The sequence below is a fragment of the Larimichthys crocea genome, chromosome XXIV (genome assembly GCF_000972845.2).
Source record: "Larimichthys crocea isolate SSNF chromosome XXIV, L_crocea_2.0, whole genome shotgun sequence".
NCBI classification, from domain to species: domain Eukaryota; kingdom Metazoa; phylum Chordata; class Actinopteri; family Sciaenidae; genus Larimichthys; species Larimichthys crocea.
The window spans coordinates 14,815,615-14,835,242 of NC_040034.1; the positions used below are offsets into that span (position 1 = coordinate 14,815,615).

At 42.7% G+C, this 19,628-nt stretch overlaps 1 protein-coding gene across 1 annotated transcript in view; it reads right to left on the bottom strand.

Annotated features, from left to right (window-relative positions):
• Window positions 1-1,096: 1,096 nt before the first annotated feature.
• LOC104919292 (connector enhancer of kinase suppressor of ras 3) overlaps window positions 1,097-19,628 on the bottom strand; it is a 31,768-nt gene continuing 13,236 nt past the window's right edge. Inside the window, exons 2-13 of the mRNA XM_010731272.3 lie at window positions 17,828-17,991; window positions 13,517-13,719; window positions 11,569-11,656; window positions 7,886-7,927; window positions 6,806-6,925; window positions 6,567-6,626; window positions 5,797-5,865; window positions 5,550-5,696; window positions 4,004-4,128; window positions 3,281-3,468; window positions 3,086-3,172; window positions 1,097-2,910 (exon numbers count right to left, since the gene is read on the bottom strand). Coding sequence (XP_010729574.1) covers window positions 2,624-2,910; window positions 3,086-3,172; window positions 3,281-3,468; window positions 4,004-4,128; window positions 5,550-5,696; window positions 5,797-5,865; window positions 6,567-6,626; window positions 6,806-6,925; window positions 7,886-7,927; window positions 11,569-11,656; window positions 13,517-13,719; window positions 17,828-17,991 — 1,580 coding nt within the window. The 3' untranslated portion in view covers window positions 1,097-2,623. The remainder of the gene's footprint in view (window positions 2,911-3,085; window positions 3,173-3,280; window positions 3,469-4,003; window positions 4,129-5,549; window positions 5,697-5,796; window positions 5,866-6,566; window positions 6,627-6,805; window positions 6,926-7,885; window positions 7,928-11,568; window positions 11,657-13,516; window positions 13,720-17,827; window positions 17,992-19,628) is intronic.

Sequence of the window (19,628 nt, forward strand, 5' to 3'; positions counted from 1 at the left end):
GATCTACAAACATTAACTTAAAGCTACTGTTTATAAGGACTCGTTTTATGACTTTATGTGGTGGTAGTTAAATGTTGACTGTTAAAGTGCAGCATCTTCTCGATTACAAGCATTTTGTTTTCCTAATTTCATGTTGTAGCAAAATGGAACTCCTCTCCAGAACAGAAAAAAATAATTAAATTAAGAACAAAACATTCATCACATTTATGTGTCTCGGTCTGAGATTTGTTTACAGTTAACAAAAAAAAAAAAAAAAAATTCCACATGCACACAGTCTACCAATAATTCAGCATTCCCATGTAACCATTTGTGATGTGCAGGCATAACATGTTAGTGGTTAGCAAACTTAGCAGTGGGTTAAACAGAGTGCAGGTAGTATTTAGACAGACCACAGGTTTTCAGAAAGTGCAAATTAGTAAGGACCACAGGCGACTCTAGCTTGGCAAGTTTGGGCAGAGCAAGACACGGGAAGGGAAGAAGAAGAAGTGGAGGAGAGATAAGAAAAGAGGCCCATCTCAAATCTGAAAATTCATGCGCAAAAAGACACATGCAAAGAGGCAGGGAAAGAGGTTAGTCTTTGACAGATCTTTAGTTCCATGATGAAAAGGTGCTGATCTTCTCCAGGCAAACGCTCAAAATCAATGAAAATGGCAAAAGCTGTCAGGCAAAGTAATCCTAAACTGACTTTTAAATGTTTAAAAGGCAACATATGTGCAGGAATAGGATCCCCTGATGGAAAACCTGCTTTGACCATATGGTCACCCAGCTGGAATTTAAGGTTCATCAAAGAGGGTGGTAGTTGCATAAGCATCACCATCTGAGACACAGAGAAAAGGTAACTTGACAGTAGCTATCCCGTTTCACCGCATGCTTAAAAAAAAAACAGAGGCAGAGTTCACCTCAAAATGTCAAAAGGTTAGAGAGCCAGTTAATAACGACTAAAACGGCCCTTCACAATGTCATTTTTCAGTATGTAAACTGATACTAGAACAACAATGAAGTTTTCAGGAAGAAATGTCATCCCACACTCTACGTTACAGTTACACAGTAAGCAGTAATTCCACACCCAACGGTAAAATAAAGACAACACAAAAGATCACTGACATGAACTGCAATTTTTAATAAAACACTATTCAAAACTTACAAAAGGCAGATCAAGCAACAATAGACACTTCTTCCCTGTATTTTCTTAAATAATACTGTCATTCTGTCTCTTGTGATCTGTGGTCGTCCATGTGACCCGTGCGTCCTAAAAGATTGGTTCAAAACACTGGCTTAGAAAGACCATTTATTACTGTCAGCCAGCTCTATGTATAGGCTCTTTAGGTGGATAATTGCAGAGTAAACTGAAACACAGGATAGAAAAGTTTACTGAATAGAGTGCATAGCTTTAAAACTAGCACAAGTATTTGTGACAAGATATAAACATCCTTTTACAAGGGGTGCAACAATACATGTATCTGTATTGAACCGTTCGATACGGTGGTCTCGGTTTGGTTTGCACTATGAATCGAACAATACAATGCAATTTTATATTTATTTTTATCAACTTCTGACAATGCGCTCTGTGCTGAGAGCTCAGTGGCGTAGCATTTCAGAAGCAAGCGTTTAGCCCGCCAGATTTGGCCATTTTCCCAGTCTATGTTCTTCCAAACATGCATAAACATATTAGTTTCGTCTGTTTTTACGACCGGTAGTTTGCATGGGGTATTTTATTTTGAAAATCCATCAGCTTCTCTTTGCTTTTTCTGTGCCTTGCTTCCCACTGCTCGAGGTGGTCTGTGTACATTGACGCGTGCTGCTCGCTAAAATCAAAGATCCTCCACCATCCTTCAGATCAGTTGAAACAAATGTTGGTAATTTCAGTAAACTACAAGTCAAAAAAGGCATGGAAAGTTCTCTTTTTTGTATTGAAAAAATATCGAACTGTGACAGTAAAGTATCGAACCGAACCGTGAATTCTGTGTATCGTTGCACCCCTACCTTTTACCAACCAATGCAGCATTTTTCAACTAAAGTGACTACAAAAATCCTTATGAAGTTTATGCATAGCTTACAAGAGGCAACCTTTGGCAGAGGTTAATGTAACTGATCACAAAAGTGTAATTTGAAAAAAGAAAAAAGTAACATGTATAGTAAAAGCACAGTTTCACTAACAAAATATGCTGTTTGTTTCACTTAGTTTAGTTTCCATAACTTATTTATGCAGATAAAATCAAAATAAGCAAATAGCTGAAGTATTAAATAATGGTACCAGAGAGCATTTCAACTGAAACATGACATAACTTAGTATGTACAGAGGAGTCCATAGACAGCACACAAGGCCAAAGTGTCCTAAACCTGAACAAACTGTATCCACTTGAGGCAGAGATGGGACTTGTAGTCAGAGACGAGGAGGGTTGTGCGCAGTGTTAAAGGGGTGATGATGTAATGCCGTGAGTACTACAAAAGTAAGTTTGGTTGAGGAGTAGTAGTTGGTAGTAGTAGTAACACCAGGGAAATATGGAGGTTGGGGAGAGAGTGTGAGAAAGCCCGAAGCTGCCAAAAAACCAGCTGGACGTTAAAAATCAAAAGGCACTGAGGAAGGACACAAGACAGGAAGCCCCGGACAGGAAGCGCATCATCAGTGAGTCAATAGCTTAAGCCGCGTGATCCAACTGACCAGTAGTGAGCGTTCTGCCGTGCGTTTGGAGACGGGGGCTACGGGGGCCTTTCTCATGTCCTCCTGGTAGGGGATGGTGGCGCTGTTGTGGAGGTCAGAGTTGGAGTAGTAGCGGCTGCCCCTGATGTGGTCCACTCTGACGAGGTGACGTTCCCCCGCAGGCCTGTAGGGCGGAGACACCGAGGGGACCTCCTCCGCAATGGTAGGGATCCTCTCATTGCTCAGGTATCTGTACAGGAGGTCTTCACCTAAAGCAAAGACAATGAGAAGTCAGCTTATCCCGTCTGAAGTTTATTAACTAGAAAACTCATTCATTAACACATTATAGCTTGCTGTATAAGACAGGAATTGTCAAGGAAGTGCAGAAGTGCAAAAATATATTTTTGAAGGGGGTTCATCTGACAATTAGAGCATGCCACATACCTTTCCTTCCCTGTGTCCAGGGCTTAGCGTAGGGATCTACCACTCCAACACATGTATCTGCTGGCATGGAGAGAGGCCGGGGCTTTCCTACAGGCAAGAGTTAAATATTTATCAAAAGCATTATTTTAAGGATCATATATTTCACTACCCACTGCTTGAGTGTTTATAAGACTCTGTAGATGAGAAAATACTGACCACGTGAGGGCCTGTGCTCCCTCATTCTGGGCTGTATCACGTTGGCCTCGATCGGACAGCCGACGCTTATCTTGTCATAATCTGAGATCGTGCAGCGTCTTCTGCTCTCCTGGTCCAGAAAGGAGTTGGGTGACTCAGAGCCCTTTGGTCTTTTACTAATGCTGGAGAAGGTGTCCGTTCTCGCCTCTCTGCGCGGAGAAAGGAAAAAATACTTATTTATTTAACAGCACAAGATGCCACAGTTCAAAGTATCAATGATGACGTCACGATTTGGATGATTTAGAAGCAAATATGTTACTGTTATTACCAGAAATAAATATGACAGAGCTGCAAACATTTCAGCAGTTTTGTGAGTGTGACCATGTTCTGTCATCTTTATGAAGGTTGAAGATGAAACAGTCATTGCATAAGGACTATAGCAGGACTGGGAGCAGAGTGGGCTGAGGACAAGAACAGAATGTGCAGTAGGAGGAGAGAGGGAAGTATTGTGGTCACGGGTCTGGGACACACTCATTATCCACCTGCTTCAAAGGCCTGGATGTGGAAATGCTGCAAAGGTTGACCAGGGGTGACTGGATAGCTCACTGCAGGGTGGAAGTTGTTTTCTCTCCTTCTCTTCTTCTTACTATTTCTTTGAGCTGTTTCATGCCTTGTGTGTTTTAACCTCCAACTTTTTAGAACTCTAGCTAAAAAGCTAAACCTCATGAAATAGTAATCGCTCACCGTGGGGTGTACGGCATTGGAGGAGGAGGGGGGATGTACAAGTCCAGGATAGCTGGCTTCTCCTTTTTGGTTGAGCCGTTAGCTGAGCTGCAGGGAGACTGGGCTCTGATCAAGGAGGAGTTGTTCTGAAAAAGAGCAGCACAATAATTCATTTTAGTCAGTTAACTTCTCACACAATTAATAAATGATAGTGGGATTTCTGCTAGGCTTCTCACGCATGCACACATACAGTGCATCAGTTTACTGTTGAAAACGAATTAAGTCATTGTTTGTTGTTTCTGCCAAATCCCAAATTAAGACCAAATATGACTTGCTGGCAACTGGGAGGAGTTTACCACATGTGGTGAGACATTTAAGTGCTTGTGTGCGTCTCTCTGAGTATGAACCTTCTTGTTTGAGGTACGGAAAGATTGTAAGTAAAAGTCCAAAATAGCTTGCGAGACATGTACTTAAAACTGTACTCATTTACCACAGTTATGTTTCCCAACACTCAACAACATTGTGCCCTCGACTAAATGTACGACTCTTACACGCTGCCATTCTCATCAGACCTAAATGATACGTCTGATGTTACAGCGTAGTGGATGTCGTAGATTAATGACAAACTAAACATCCGATTTAGGATCTCATGAATCATTCCCCCCTCTTTCTTTCTCCAAATAGCTCCCATGTGTACAAATTATACAGTATTACAAAGCCAGTGTCATTCATTCCTGAATCAGGGTGTACGATTTATCTCCGTTTTGCCTTCTGGAGCCTTGTTATCGCAGATAAACTGAGATGACTAACTCTGATATATGCCTGAGTGCTTGTTAAAACAAGACGCTGGTGGACTTGTTGACATGGGCCACCTTTGTGTTGAGAGGCTCTTTGTTGTTTTGAGAAACCCACTCTTATCTGATATCGTCTCATCTTGCCTTCTCAGGCTATAAAACACGCTACGCATGATAAGACAATGGCAGAGCCTGAAATTGGGCAGTCTTAGTTTACAAAAAGGCTTATTGTCTCTCCGTCTGTTTAAGGGGACTCAGGTGCGGAGATGCGGTTAAAAGCTATGTTAAGCCTAATGTGTTCACATGAGAGAGAACAGCAAATTGGATTATGGTCACATAACCTTATTAGCGCAATATTTATCAGCTACCCCTGACCTTTCTTTGAACGAGACACATTTGGGGTGTTTTCCCTTAGCAAACCCAAATAACGTGAATTATCGAAACTCCAATTGTCTTCTTTGTCTTCCTCTGGGCACTTCTCATCAACCAGATACTAATCTAACCAGACTCCAATACAGGCTGGCAGCTTTATCTCCTAGACTGAATGACATCATTGGTTTGTTTGCCTCTGATGTTGCACGTGAAGGAAAACTCAATGTTGTATTTAGTTCAGCTGGCAGCACTTTCAGGGTGGCTCTGTGACACTTGTCTCGACTTGCCACTGGAACCAGCTCCCTAAAAAGCTGATAATTGGTTTAAAATGACTAGACGCGCAGGCTTTTGTTGATCTTCCATAATGAAAGGAGTATTGTCTGGAGCTTGAGTGCATGTACCTGTGGTACGGGGGGCTTCCAGCGCATGTTCTTTAGAGGGGCAGGGGTGAAACCTGTTGGGCCTGTGGGCCTCTTCTTAAGGAGTAGAACCACACCGCTGGGATCCTCTCTCAGTTTGACAACCAGGTTTTTCAGCTGCCAGCCCACCTGGTTAACAAGAAACACACACACACACGCTCCATGAATTTATTTTTTGTACTCAAATTGACACTATGTATATAATCGGATATGTAGAGTCTGTGCTTACCACTGTCTGCTGGTTAACCTGGATCACTTCATCACCAGCATGGATCTTCCTGGTCAGGTCTGCAGGTGACTAAAGAACAAACAAAGTAAAAAGGTCAAATCCTGATAAACCACTTTTACTTGCTGCACACACCTTATGCTAATCTACAAGCTACTTCGCTGGCATTTCTGCCTGATTTCAACAGCTGCCTTTAAAATACAAACACAAAAAAGCAAATATTTGAGGAACAAACACTGAACCCAAGTTCAAATCGTGAGAAAACAAAACACTCTCAACAACACTGTCTGCATGTATGAATACAAGTTGAATTGTTTTCCATGCCACACGGATGTCAAGCAGTATTAACTAGTCATTATTGGTGATGATTCAGGTCCTGATTCACGATTAAGGACCGGAGGCGTGAGGATTCAACCGTGGAAGTGATGCTGTTGTATTAGTCACTAACTGGTTGTCTCAGTGTGTGGAAAGTTTTTTTGTGGGGGTTGTTTGTGATATTTACCGGTTACTAGAGTGCAGAAAGAAACAATCGCTTTTTACTGATGAGTAGTTTTTGACTTATTCAGATAAGTCAATGTGCCCTCCTCAGTAGAGGAGGAAGAGAATGAAGAGGAGAATGAGACTGAGGTGTTTTTTTACTAATATCAGAAGCCTTTTTTTAGTGAGTGCATAAAAACTGCAGTAATAAAAAGGGATTTCTATTATACCGTTCGCTGCATTTTACAATACAATAATAATTACAGCATGGAAAGGGAGCGTTTTGTCATACTTACGTGCTCTGTGGTGCCTGTGATGACATGTAACCCATCATACGTAGACTTGATGTACATTCCCTATGGCAAAAAACAACAACAAAAAAAAAGACCAGAGTTATGTTTTCAGTAAAAATATGATATTCCCAAAGGGATGTGAGGGTCACGATTTGACACACATTGCATGCATTCCTTGCCCATAAGGCAGACATCGGGTTTAGGGCTGAAAAGAGGAAGACAATCTCCCAGCATTCCCTTACCAGACCCTCTCCTGGTTTGATATTGGTCAGCTGGACTTCTTCCAAGCAGGCCGACTGGCTCATCAGGGGGTCAGAGGTGGTTCTCACGGTCTGGTCACAGATGCTGTTCAAAATCTTAGACTGCAGAGGAAAAGGGTAACATGAATGAATAAACCAAGAAGCACAACAAACTTCTCACAGTAATTTTGTGCTAAATTCTCCAATGGTGCATTGTGCCTTTACTAACAAGTGAACGTAGCGCGTGTTTTACAGGTTACAACAAGTCAGGTTTACGCTGCTACTCGTGACACAAAGACCTTATCCGTCATCAGTTAAGTTGTATTACTCACTGTGTACATGGCTGTGTGTGTGTGTGTGTGTGTGAGCATGTTCATGTTTAGTGCCAGGCTTAATGGGCTAAAAAAGGCCATTAGTGTGCTATTAACTGGACGTAGTGCAAACACAACACTGAAATCAGTCCCTTCTGTCTGCTTTGTACGTTGCTCGTTTCAGGACAAAAACTATTATTTATCATCATTAGAGGGGGCCTCTTCTCAGGCACGTGCGTTTTGTTTTGAACACAAAGTGTACAATTTATCGAGAGGACATACAGAAATGAGAGCGATAGCAACAGGAAATTAGGGAAAATAAAACGCAGCATGAAAAGAATAAGTGAAAGAACGTGAGAAAAAGCTGGAGACAAAAGATGATAACAAAGACCAGAGGCAGGGTAATGCAAAAGTGTAGGAAACAAAGAAATGCACAAAAAGAAACTCAGCTCTAACGCGGACTTGGGTTGTCTAAGAAAGAGACAGAGTGCTAGAGGAAGCTCGGTATTAGCCCAAGGGGTCTGGAGAGTGTCAGCAACAGGAAACACTGATTGATGGTTGGGGCGTATTAGAGCCGCCTCCTCTGCTGGCAATCCTATAGACCAGTCTGTTCCGTTCACTCGGAAAAATGACCTTGCTGCTGTGAGCGTGTCACACAACCTCAATGTAAAAAAGACATGTATCCAACCTTTTTCCCCTCTATACGTGCACTTCAGCGTCTCATTTAGTTTATATTATGGGAAACAAAAAGAAGAGATAGCAGCGTACTTACAACTTCCAGGATCTTCTCTTCCATCTCGTAAACACTGCAGTCCTGTTACACAGAAGACAGCGATGACAGATTAGGCTGGTGAACAGTAAACAACAGGGAAGAGGAAGAGGCTGTTCAATGGCTACAGAGAGGAAAAAGTATAGGGGTTGGGTGAGTACGATATAATCAGCATTCCAGATATAGAACTGAGAAAATGGAGAACAGCCACAAATAAACAGCTTTTAGATTCTCTCTAGACCTCTCTGCCTAAATTCTAGGGATGCTATAATTGCATAATGCCCCGTGTGGTTCAGTAAACTATATTGGAACGTAAATACCATACTAACACTCATATAGTAACAATGTGCAGTTGACATGGTGGGAAAACAATTGAAGAAAACATTGTAATGATGTTCAGAAAGCCCTCATCCAAATAGTGCTTTGATTTCCTGCAAACGTTTGGATGCATCGCTGCTTTTCCACAGTTGACAGTGGGTGGGCTAGTGAAGGCAGGGGGGGTTCTGGAAAGAAATAAGACAGTAGCTGTGATCTGTGGTCATTTGGAGATAGAAATCTGCAAAGTCAGCTGGGAGACAGACCACCATCCCTTCCAAAATGTCCCAACACGGCGCTCGGAGACTGCAGCTGGACTGGACACAGCTGAGGCAACAGCCTCCCCTGACAACTGTGTTGCTGGTGGTGAAAGGGCCCCTGGTTAGGCAGGGAGGGGTGGACTCTACGCTGGGAATGCCCAAAGGGAAGGCATTCATCAAAACGTAGGTGAAACACTTGTCAAAACTAGAGGGCACAGAAAAACTACTTCAACACGTCTCTTGTTTCTGGAGAGGCCTCACAAGCCACAAACCTTTTGTCAAGGCAAAATAAAGGGTAAATGGTGTTGTGGGCCCTCACAGTATTAATGACATGCACAGGCATGTGCCATGTACAAAGCCAGTTCTGTTGCTCCTTGTAAATCCATTGTGCAGACAGCGAATGAGGGGTCGAGCAAGTTTTTCCATATTTCCATAGCTTGCACATTCCACTAGACTAAAGGGGGAGCGTCTGTTTTCAAATGCACTTGGCTTGTCGTTCTGTTTGTTTGCATTGACGAGATTTGTATGAACTGCCTGTCTGTGCCTGTGAGCGATGGCTTTACATCAAAGCGAGTGTACATCCCTAAATATTGTTTTTTATCTGTGTTTGACCGCAGGACTAAGCTCTTTTGGTTAAAGTAAGTAAGTAACATACAAGTGACTTTGCCACGTTTCCTTCGCTTGAAAGGGGGGGAAAAATTAAAAGCCAACATAAACATTAAGAAGGAAAAAACAATCAGAAGTTAAATTTGACACATATTGGTCCCAAAATCATGTTTCCATACAATGTAGTTTCTAATGTCAGCCAAGAACATATGGTGGTTTCAGAAGGAATTTGGCCATGCTTGCGTAAACATGCAACTGCATATTTCTTTTAGAAACTGACCCATGTTTGGATGACTACACTGCTGACTGAGCCAAGAGGGATGAGCTAAAAATACATTATTTTGATGTTTAGAGGTTGTTAAACAAAAGCAGTGTCATTATGTGCCGCAGACATGGCTTGGCACATCTCTGACCAGGCTTTAAAATTTGTGGAACATTTATCTTCACCGTCAAATCATGTGAATACAATGACACAGTTAATCCTTCTAAAGATCTGTTTGTGATATCCAAATTAATCCCATATCTTTGTCGAAACCAAAGTCCTACAAGTAGACAGAAGCCAGATCATAACTAAGCACTGACAGAGGCTGAGGGACAATTCCCTGGGTGTACTGATCCCTCACGTTATGGACTTGATCCACACAGCCGGTGTGGATCAGATGACTCTCTGTGTGCTGCTCTCTGGGCCTTTGATCTGCCACCAGAGCGGATTTGCATGGTCGAGCGATGAAGTGGCCGAGAGAGAGGAGTGCTGGCACAGTGCAGGAACCTGGAGTGTAGAGCTGCCTTTTCACTCAAGTGAAATGGACTGCAAAACTTCAGACCTAGTCCTCTACTCATATTATACCTACATATGACTGCTATATTTGTTAAAGCGTTTGGCCTACATAATGGAATCTGTTCTTTCTGCTAAAAATAGAGAGGAATAAACTTCAAATCGAACAATTCAGTGGGAAGCACAGATAGAAGACATGGGGGATTTATGTAAAATGCCTTCTTTGAAAGAGAACGACCTCCACGCCAAGACGTGTGATGCCTTCACAGTTTTATGGCTGTGTCCCATTTTGTGTGTAGACAAAGGCTTCATTCAGGCAGAACACATAAATTGTGTGATGTGAAAAGCCCTAATTCCTGGCTGAAGTTCATGAACGAGCTGGGCAAAACTCGTGGCGTCCTCCCGCGTCATAAAACTAATCACTGGGGGAGTCTCCTGTGCATCCTATTTTATTAACCAGTGGCTCATACTCTGGCCAGCACAAAACAAAGGGAGTCTAAATGGAAAAAGGAAGCCAATAATCTAACTGTTGTGCCATTTGTGTGCACACAGAGTGGAGATACTTAAATAAGCTTCCTCATCATCATTTCTGCAGTCACATATGTCGCTAAGGACCAAACTGCATCCCTCCTCCACTTGTTGGAGGAAACTAATCTCCCCAGTCTTACAAGACTCTTTCAGCACCTATCAGGAGTTTATTCTACACCATAACCTCTCCACTTCACATGGCAGTGTGGGAAATGCATACCCCCCACTTCTCCTGGATGACCATGACCGAGACAGCCACAGTAAATCACCAAAGGCGCTGAAATCCCAGACTCTGGCGAGGAAATGGGCACTCTGGGAAAGGAATTTATTTTGATGCAATAACCCTCTAAAAGTGACACCTGCAGTCTCAGCAGCCACATTCACTGGCAGCGTAAAATGAGTTGCTTACAAGCTTAAGTCGAACCCTTTAGGGAGAACGAATTGTACATATAAGCTAATGACTTTAACATTGAATGAAAAAGACCACTCGCCAGCTCTCTTTGTTTAAAGATATATACAATCTGCATGACCCACCACAAATGGTTGTATATAACTGACAGAGGTAGACTCAATTGTAACATGATGCAATGCTAGAGCAACTCTGCAGGAAGTTGTGAAATATAGTGGATGTATCCTGATGCTCTGTTTTTACCGTTATCCGTCTATCTGGCAGTCCCATGGACCACCTCCTCATCCCTGCATTAAACCTACACACGGGAAGCACTTTCAGACAGTTTGGTCTCCCACTGCGAGCATCTTGAAGAAGCAAAAACAGGAACCACATGGCTGAGGGAGTATGGTAGCCTGGGGAATGTTGGCAGCCACCTTTTAAAAGTGCACCAGTGGGTTTTTTTTTATGAAACTGGAAACACAAAAGCGACGTTTACCATTAAACGTCCCCGCAAGAAGGGGGTCTTCTCATTAGCCAGCGTGAGGAGGAAAAGATCCCAAGAAAAACATCAGCATTTGCAATAATGTGCTCAGACTGCTGGCTACAGGCTTATGTCATGGCTGCCAAACCACATTTCCCATAACTCTCTTCTACTACACTTTATCCTGCATGTCTGTGCCCCCGGGCTGGTATGTGCTCAGTGGAAAAAGCTATTGTGTGTGTGCATGTGTGTTTGTGTATGTGTGTTTGTGTATGTGTGTTTCCCAGGGGGTAATAACACGTGTGCTGCTGAGCTAACTAGCATGCAGACCTGTTGAACTGTGGTGGTGAGCTCCAGACACAGCTGAATGATCTTGTTCTTGGTGGCTGTGAAGTCACTGATCCCTGTCAGAGGTGTCCTGCAAGCAGACAAAGAAGGAAAGGGAGAACATTAGGAACCAGTGATGGACTGGAGAGTTGGGTTGAGATTTCATTTACTCATATTTAGGGGCAAACTGTCAAACATTGGATATCCAGTCAGTCAGGGACACCTGTAAAAGCGAATCCCATACAACAGCTCAGCTGCATTATACTGAGGTGTTTCTTATATTTTGCTTATGCCCTTTACAAACATGAGAGAAAGAAGAATATCAGAAACACATTTCAGTATAATGCACTCCAGTACAACAACCCCAGTAACCGTGACTTCAGTAATAAACATATAGATGAATTAACACCTGTTGGAGAGTTGTACAGAGCTGTTGTACTGGATTGCATATACATGTATGTATTGTATACATGGACCTCATAAAGCAGCCTTGGAGTAAATGTTTAGAGTGACTTACCGATGTGGAGTCAGCTATGAGCTGCTAACACTATACTTTATAATAGACTCAGTGAACCTTGCTCTGATTACTGTGTTTGGGTGACTGGCCACAGACAGACTTGGTTGTAACTCAAGAATGTCACTGCTCTGGTGCCATTTTATCTCCTTTTGTGCATGACTCCATCTAAAAACATATTCGTGTGAGCTCCAAAATAGTTATCCAAACATCAGCCCCCAAACCCCCAACCAGTCCTTAAAATATGTCCGTGTGGCTCATCATATCAAGTTCTGAACGTTACAAAAACATGAATCTACACACAGCATGTGACTTTATTCAATATTATGGATTTCCTAATAAAAAAGGTGCATGAATGTGAACTTCAGAATTAATTTAACATTTAGTATAGCAGTTTTAAAGGATTGTCACGCTGCTCTCATCCCAACATCAGAAGACTACCGTTAATATCATGACGTCACCTTACCCGCTTTAGCCGAGCCTGCCTCAATAGAAGCTTAATTTCAGCCAGATAACACTTAATCCTGGAAACCTGCTTAATATGCTCTGCTTTTATGGTATAATGCTTTTTTTTTGGAGCCGGTCACTCTATATTGTGAACTATTTGGCCATCATATCTACATAAATAATTCATTTAACCTGCACCAAGTCTAGATTAAAGAATGTAGGAGCACAAAACAATTAAATCGTGTTTTTAAGGTCAATCTATGACAGAAAGTCACATGCTTAATCCCTGTATTCACGATTGGTGCTCATCAAGAACCAAATAAAACTACTCCATGTAGGTCCCTGTAATGAAATCACAGTAAAAAAAAATGGGGGGACCGATAACCTAGTGCGTTTCTGAAAGGTTATCTGAAAACTTTACTTTACTAGGTAAAGAGAGTTTCTCTACATGCATATGTGCAGTGGTCTTACAGCAGCCCATCTGATTCAGAGCACACATGTAAGTTCTAACTGAGAAATTGCCAAAGTCAAAAGGTCAATGGTGAGGTCAGGAGGGAAGAAAGTGTTCAGGAGCCTCTGATGTCTTATGCTGTAATATTTATTGAAGCTTGGCCAAAGAGAATTAGAGACACTCTCAAAGTACATCAGAAGTGCCTGAGTCACTCTCACATTCTGCCAGACTCATCCTGGTGGTCAGACTTTAAACCCCAAGATAACACCACAAATACTACACGCCCAGAATTAGTCAAAGAGAATGTATTTCTCCATGTTAATGTTACCGTCAGCACATTGTAGGCTGGAAACACTGTTGTCTGTTTATGTCGAACTAGGAAGGCAACATTAGGTCTTGTCGACACTGGCCCCCACAGTGTTGAGATAGGCTGGCACCTACTGTTCTCAACCAAAGCCAAACAAGTACTACTGCAGAGGACCTCAAGGCCCACACGTGACCTTGTGTAACCTAAAGATAGAAAATTCCATAACACTAACCTGTCAAGCCAAGCCAGCAGGCTCTTTGCAGCACCGATCAGCTCCACCACAGAGGTAAGGAAGTCGTTGGGTGGCTTGCGTGACATGCTGCCATCATACGCTGGGCTTTTCCTGCGGTCAGACGTGGCCATGTGTAGACTGTTGGTGGCAGCTCTCATCCTCACGACCAGATTCTTCAAGTTGTCCGTCTCTACCCCATAGTTCTGAAATGGTAAATTAATGCACAATGTAAATGAGCAAAAAAAGCAGAAATAGAAAAAGCACACACTAACGAGTGAAGCAGCAATTATATATCCATTCAAACTAAACAACCCTTCTACATAGTCTACACCTGGGGGGTTACCTTTTTGTTATATTCCAGGAAAACAAGTTTTCAGTACAGTAAATGGCTGTAATCATTTCTTTGACAGATTTGATTTACGGGCAAATTTCCTCATTCAGGTTTGTTCCAGGGTGTGCAGGGAGGGTGTGCACGTGCTATCACCTGATTTCTATCAAGCAGAGCAAAGTTTGCATTCTTGAGACTGAGTTGTTTCCTGCGTTTGCATTCCTCTAATTTAAAAGGTTATTCACATGCACAAAGCAGCCGAGCTCTGTGTCTTTAAGGGGGTCACTAAGTACACTACAATCCCGGCTATGAACTGAACTGCTGCGGGGTGCTGAGCTGCGACAGCACGCAAACGGGTCTGAGACTGAACGTAACCACTTGTCAAATATTTTTAAGAACTTGTTTTTGAGTTTGTGCAATGTTTTGATTGAATAAATGGGTCTGAAATAATGTGTTGGTTAAGGTAAGCAGAGAAAGGGCAGCCTGGCACTTGTCCTCGTAAAATATCAGCTTACATGGTGTTGCATTGCTGCCAGCTATGCTTGCTGCGTGTGTGATGTGCCAGTAGCTAAATATGCTTTGCAAGGAGTAACAGCACGTGTTTGGAAAATAACGAAGGAGATATGCAAGTGGTTAGAATCTACTTTTATTCCACTGGCTCTCTCCAAAAAGAGCTTAAAAAAACATTAAAGTTATTTCACTCATGTCAGTACCAAAGGAATCCCTGGAATAATTGAGTTTGTCAGACAGTAGCTGTAGGTAGCCGTGCTCATGGTACACTTGACATGGATTGTTTAAATATCAAAAACAAGTAAACATGCTCAGGATACGTACGGGGGGAAAAAAAGGGAAAGGACTCATTCGATGGTTTCTCGTTCATACAGTGAAAGTAGCACAAAAGGCGCTGTGAACATTTTCCAGATCAAACGTCTCTCCTGCCTTTTTCATTAGCAGGCTAATCACACAGTCACAGCAGTTCTAACTGGCCCACAGATGTCCAGAGAGCTTTTGTCCCACACTGCCAGCTGAGCTAAAAACCACGTCTGAGCAAAATGTGCGGTTCCAGTCGAATGCAATTTTTCACTCTCATAACAGCACTTCAAGTCATATTTACATTTCTTACAGTGCCTTTTTTTTTAATAGACATTCATTTAATACAGAATCAAGATGGCAAGCTTTTTGTGGAGGCTCTAGTTGGGGCTCTTTGAAGTGCAAACTATACGCTGGTATAAGTGTCCTCGTGAGAAATGGGGAACGGCTATCACAACACAGAGCTTCCTGCCATCGCCACAGGCATTACATGGATCTGACTTGACTATAAAAGAAAGATGCAAATGCCTGCAGGCTACTACAGAGAGAGTGTGGGTGCATGTGTCTGTTGCTCTAATGTGCCATCTAAGGTTAAGTGTTACATTATATCATGGGGCAGAATCACCGCTAGGCAATGGTAAAATACATTTACAGCAGCTCAGCGGCACATGCCGAGGCCAGATGATCGGTCATATGCTTATGGCTGCTGGAGAAACCTAATGTGTGTGTGAATATCATGCTGTGCTGGTCTTGAGTGGGTCACTGGGGTCTGAGAATAAATAAAGAAGTGTTGGGTTTCAGCATTGACTCTGCAGAAGACATCATGTCTCGGAGAAGTCCAGTAAAATTAATTGAAATGTTCGCTCTTTGTCCCTTGACGGCAATTTGCTCATGATAGCTTTTGGGTGGAAGAGAAGCATGTGTATGAATGTTTCCAAAAGGGCTGTGTGGCTTCATGTTAGGCCATCAGTCATCGTGATTTAGTTTTGAAAACGCTAACGGGACGGTTCAGGCTCCGGATATATACAAAAGGTACTATGATAAAGTCAAAATTTTTAATATGTGTGCAACAGCACCTGTTTAAACATTTAAAATTCAAGAGCAAAGCCTTGTAGCAAAGTGTCACAGGGATGAATGTGACTGCATCAACAGGAAGTGTCTGACCTAACAGTAAACAAAAAGAGAGAAAGTGGGGGGAGGGAGCGGCGTGTGGGGGTTTCGGTTGCTGGTGGCCTGTGTTCCTGTCGGTAGCAGTGACCTTGCCTCAGTTAAGGCTAATTGAATCGGGGGCCTCACTTCCTCCCATGAGGCCTGTGGGAGGCCAAGGCCTCATTCTTAATAAGGAAACCCCTAACGGACAAAAAACATTTAGCCAGACTGTTTCAGTCAGAGGTGAACGGTTTGCTGAGAGTCGAGTATTCCTGGTATAAACCGCCTTACTGAAATTACATAACACTACACGGCGCATCCAACACCACACGAGCATGGTGTTAGAAACTAACAGCACGTTTTGAAGGGAGAATAAAGCTCACATGCGAGGAAGAGGGTTCACTTAAAATAACAAAACCACGCTGAGGAAGCACTTTGGAGGCCAAATTTATGACTCTGCTTGAGAAGAAAATGACTCGAGATTTCAGTGCCTTGATGTCAAGGTTCTAGGGGTGAACAAAAATCTGTGCCTGATTACTGTGATAGTAAAAGAGGTTATGGACCACATGACATACCATATGTTATATATACTATGATGAGTAAATCTATCAAAACAAAAAAAAAAAAAGGTGTGGTATGTGCAGAGTGCTTCCAGGTGTCAACTTAGGAGAGACTGTGGACAGGTATAGGACAGACTGCTGAGAAACAATGGATGAGTGTATTAATTGGGTGAAAGTTTAGTCTAAGGGAAGAGATGGATCAAATCTTAATGTCCCTACCTCAGTTAACACAGTGTGGTTTGAAAGGTGGGTATCCCAGCACTGTGAATGTAAACCTGAACACAGAAGGAGCCATGAAATGATAATGAGATGTGAGCCGAGTGATGAGAGTTGAATCACACATATGCCCGATTCACACAGGATGCTAGAAAACCCCCTCCATGGCTTCAGTATGCTGAGGTGATGGATCGCTGACAAAGAAATCACATCTTTTCTAACCATAAAAGGTGTTGATCCAAACACATTTGACCTACAGCTTTCAGATCGATTCAAGATGCGGCCTCGTGTAGGAACGAGGAGATTGAACTTTAAGGTTTCTTCAGGGTAAATATAACCATGCCGCAACCAATGTAATGTACAGCATTTTAAGAGAGCATAAAGGCAGAAATGCTGACTCTGATCAAAACGCAGGGAGCACAATCTGGGACTTTTATGGCACAGGAAGTGATAAAACTCCAAAAATCGATCCCATCTGCTGGAAAAAGCTGGTTTTCTTTCAGTCGAGAGCACGGACGGTTTTCATCGCTCTTTTCATGCTCGTGAGTTGAAGGCAGAGACATTTTTGTTGGCAGCTCTTCTGGGAGCCGTGATGATGGACAGAGGGGCAGCTGGTTCGCTCCCAGGGTGACTAATAAGAGCCAAACAGGGGGATCTATAACTGAACCGAGCGAGATGACTCAGGTGAGTGGATGGCTGCAACAGTAAGAATGTTCTCTGAGTGACACTGTCAGTTTGATTAAGAGAAGAGTATAGCCTGGTGGTTTTTTTGTGTGTAAAAGAGACTTAAAGTGTAAGTAAGTGTGGAAAAAAAGCTCTTATCCATCAAGAAGATCAAACGGTCACTCGTCCCTACGTGATTATCATTAACATCCTCTAATAATCTCACACAACTGCAAATTGAGCCCAAGTCCCCTCCAACCAGATTTCTACTCTTCTCTGAGTGACACTGCCGTTCCCCCCTGTGTCCTCGGGCTGCTTCGAATGTTGTGGTGCTTCCACACCCTGCTGAGCTGTTCTGCATCACTAGTTCCTTTAGCTGCCCAACCAGAAACTTTTTTTTTTTGGTGAATGCGGACACTGAGCTTGAGGGGGTGGGGGTGGCAGTGACCAAAAGAGAGCCCCCCTGCTTTGTTACAAATCCTTTCTTAAGACAGTTACATCCTAGGATTATGCCTTTAGCTGTAAGATCTCTAAAGCTACTGTATTTGGATTAGCAACACGTGCGCGCAGCGGAGATCTACTAACCAAAGCGCAGAGTAGGTCGACGGCCTCCAGCACCAGTTCCTGGTGTCCAATCCTGGCCACGCCGAGCTCCTCCAGGTCTTGATGTGTGATCTTCAGTAGCTGTTCCCCACTGATCTTTTCCCGCTCAAAGTTGCTCACATACTGCTGCAGGCTGTCGTCTAAACCTAGACACACACAATGAGGAAGGCAAATATAAAAAGATCCATTAGACAAACATTAAGAATACGGATCGGACTGCGACGGTTCAACTGTCATTTGCAAGAACCCTTTACCTCAATGCAAAACCAAAGAATGGAAGTACTGTATCTGTACTGTATCTGTTATTATTAGTGTGTCCTAATTGTGTGAGTGTGTGTGCACAGTTCAGATAAGGAACAGGTGCGACTGCTATCTTTGCTAGACAAACACACTATAAACAGAGTTAACGGTTGAGACCTCTAAGTCTGTTGAGCTGGTTAAACAATGGATGTCTATATTTGTGAGTGTGTGTGTGAATGTGTGGGCGTTTCAATAAACGTGCCAGTGTCAGTGGTGTCCCCTTGCTACTATTTGGAGTCACCAATAACAAATGACATGGGCCGTTACACTACCAACTGCGCTGGTTGTCGGACGCACAAGGGTGCAACTTGCACGGATATTCCGTGTACTGTAGTGCACTGCAGATTGACTTATATACACAATGCATTGCTATAAAACAAACTCACAAGCATGCCCTTTATGTGCACGCAATGTGTCCTTCAGTGGATCTTCAAGTAGTGTTGAGACAACATCGTGAAGAACAAGCCTTTGTGTGTGTGTGTGTCTAGCTGTGGGTGTCGAAGCAAACACCATCTTTCTCCCCATCAAAGAGTGCACAGAGAGGGGGCAGCTGCAGATGCATGGCCCCGTGCCCTGCTTCTCTGAAAGACCTGTCAGCTGAAAGACACACTCGCTTGCTCTAGCCATACCACACACACACACACACACACATAATATTCTTCCGCATGAGACAGGATTCAGCAGATCCATTTTCAGTTTGACATTCAAGTCGCAAAAAAAACTTGACATGTTTTAAAAAGTAACATGTAACTTGATAGCAGATAACAGCATGCATATAAAATGTAGGGCATGTAGTTATGAGTGAAGACCCGCTGGGTGTGTTCTGAGCAGACTTTATGAATGGCTACTCGTGTCTTCGTGTCTCTGTGGCACTCAGTCTGTGCTCGTGTTGCAGAGTATAGCATAAACGACGTATGTGTGAATCATCATTTATTAATATTTATTATAAGATAAACAATGAATACACATACTACATGTTTGCATTGAAGGTTAGGTATTGCAGCCCTTTGAGATACATTTATTGTAGAAATTGACATCACAATAACAACCTTCAAAGCCATTAAAATTCCATTATGGCATCAAAGTTCACTTACAAAAGTGTTCTGAATCCCTGAGAAAATATCTGTGAGAGCTCAAGTCATGTCTGCTGAATCAAAGGGAAATTCCATCATGACTTGTTAACCATTAACCTTCACACAAGTCAAGTCCAGTTAGCCTCATTACATTTTTCTCATTCCTCTCATTCATAATTCTGCAGCAAGACTGGAGAATTTTAAGCTTAACACCTGACTGGCCTTGCAGTCTGCAAGAGAATCCGCTTCATATTGCAAGACTTTCAGGGGCTAAGCACTGGCCTGAACTCACAAATACACAAACACAAGTCAAAACACAAACACTGGGCCAGTAACTTAATTCAGTCAGATTAAAACAAAGACTTGGATGCAGTGGGGAGGGGGCAAAGTTTCTTCCTTCCTGCTGTGTT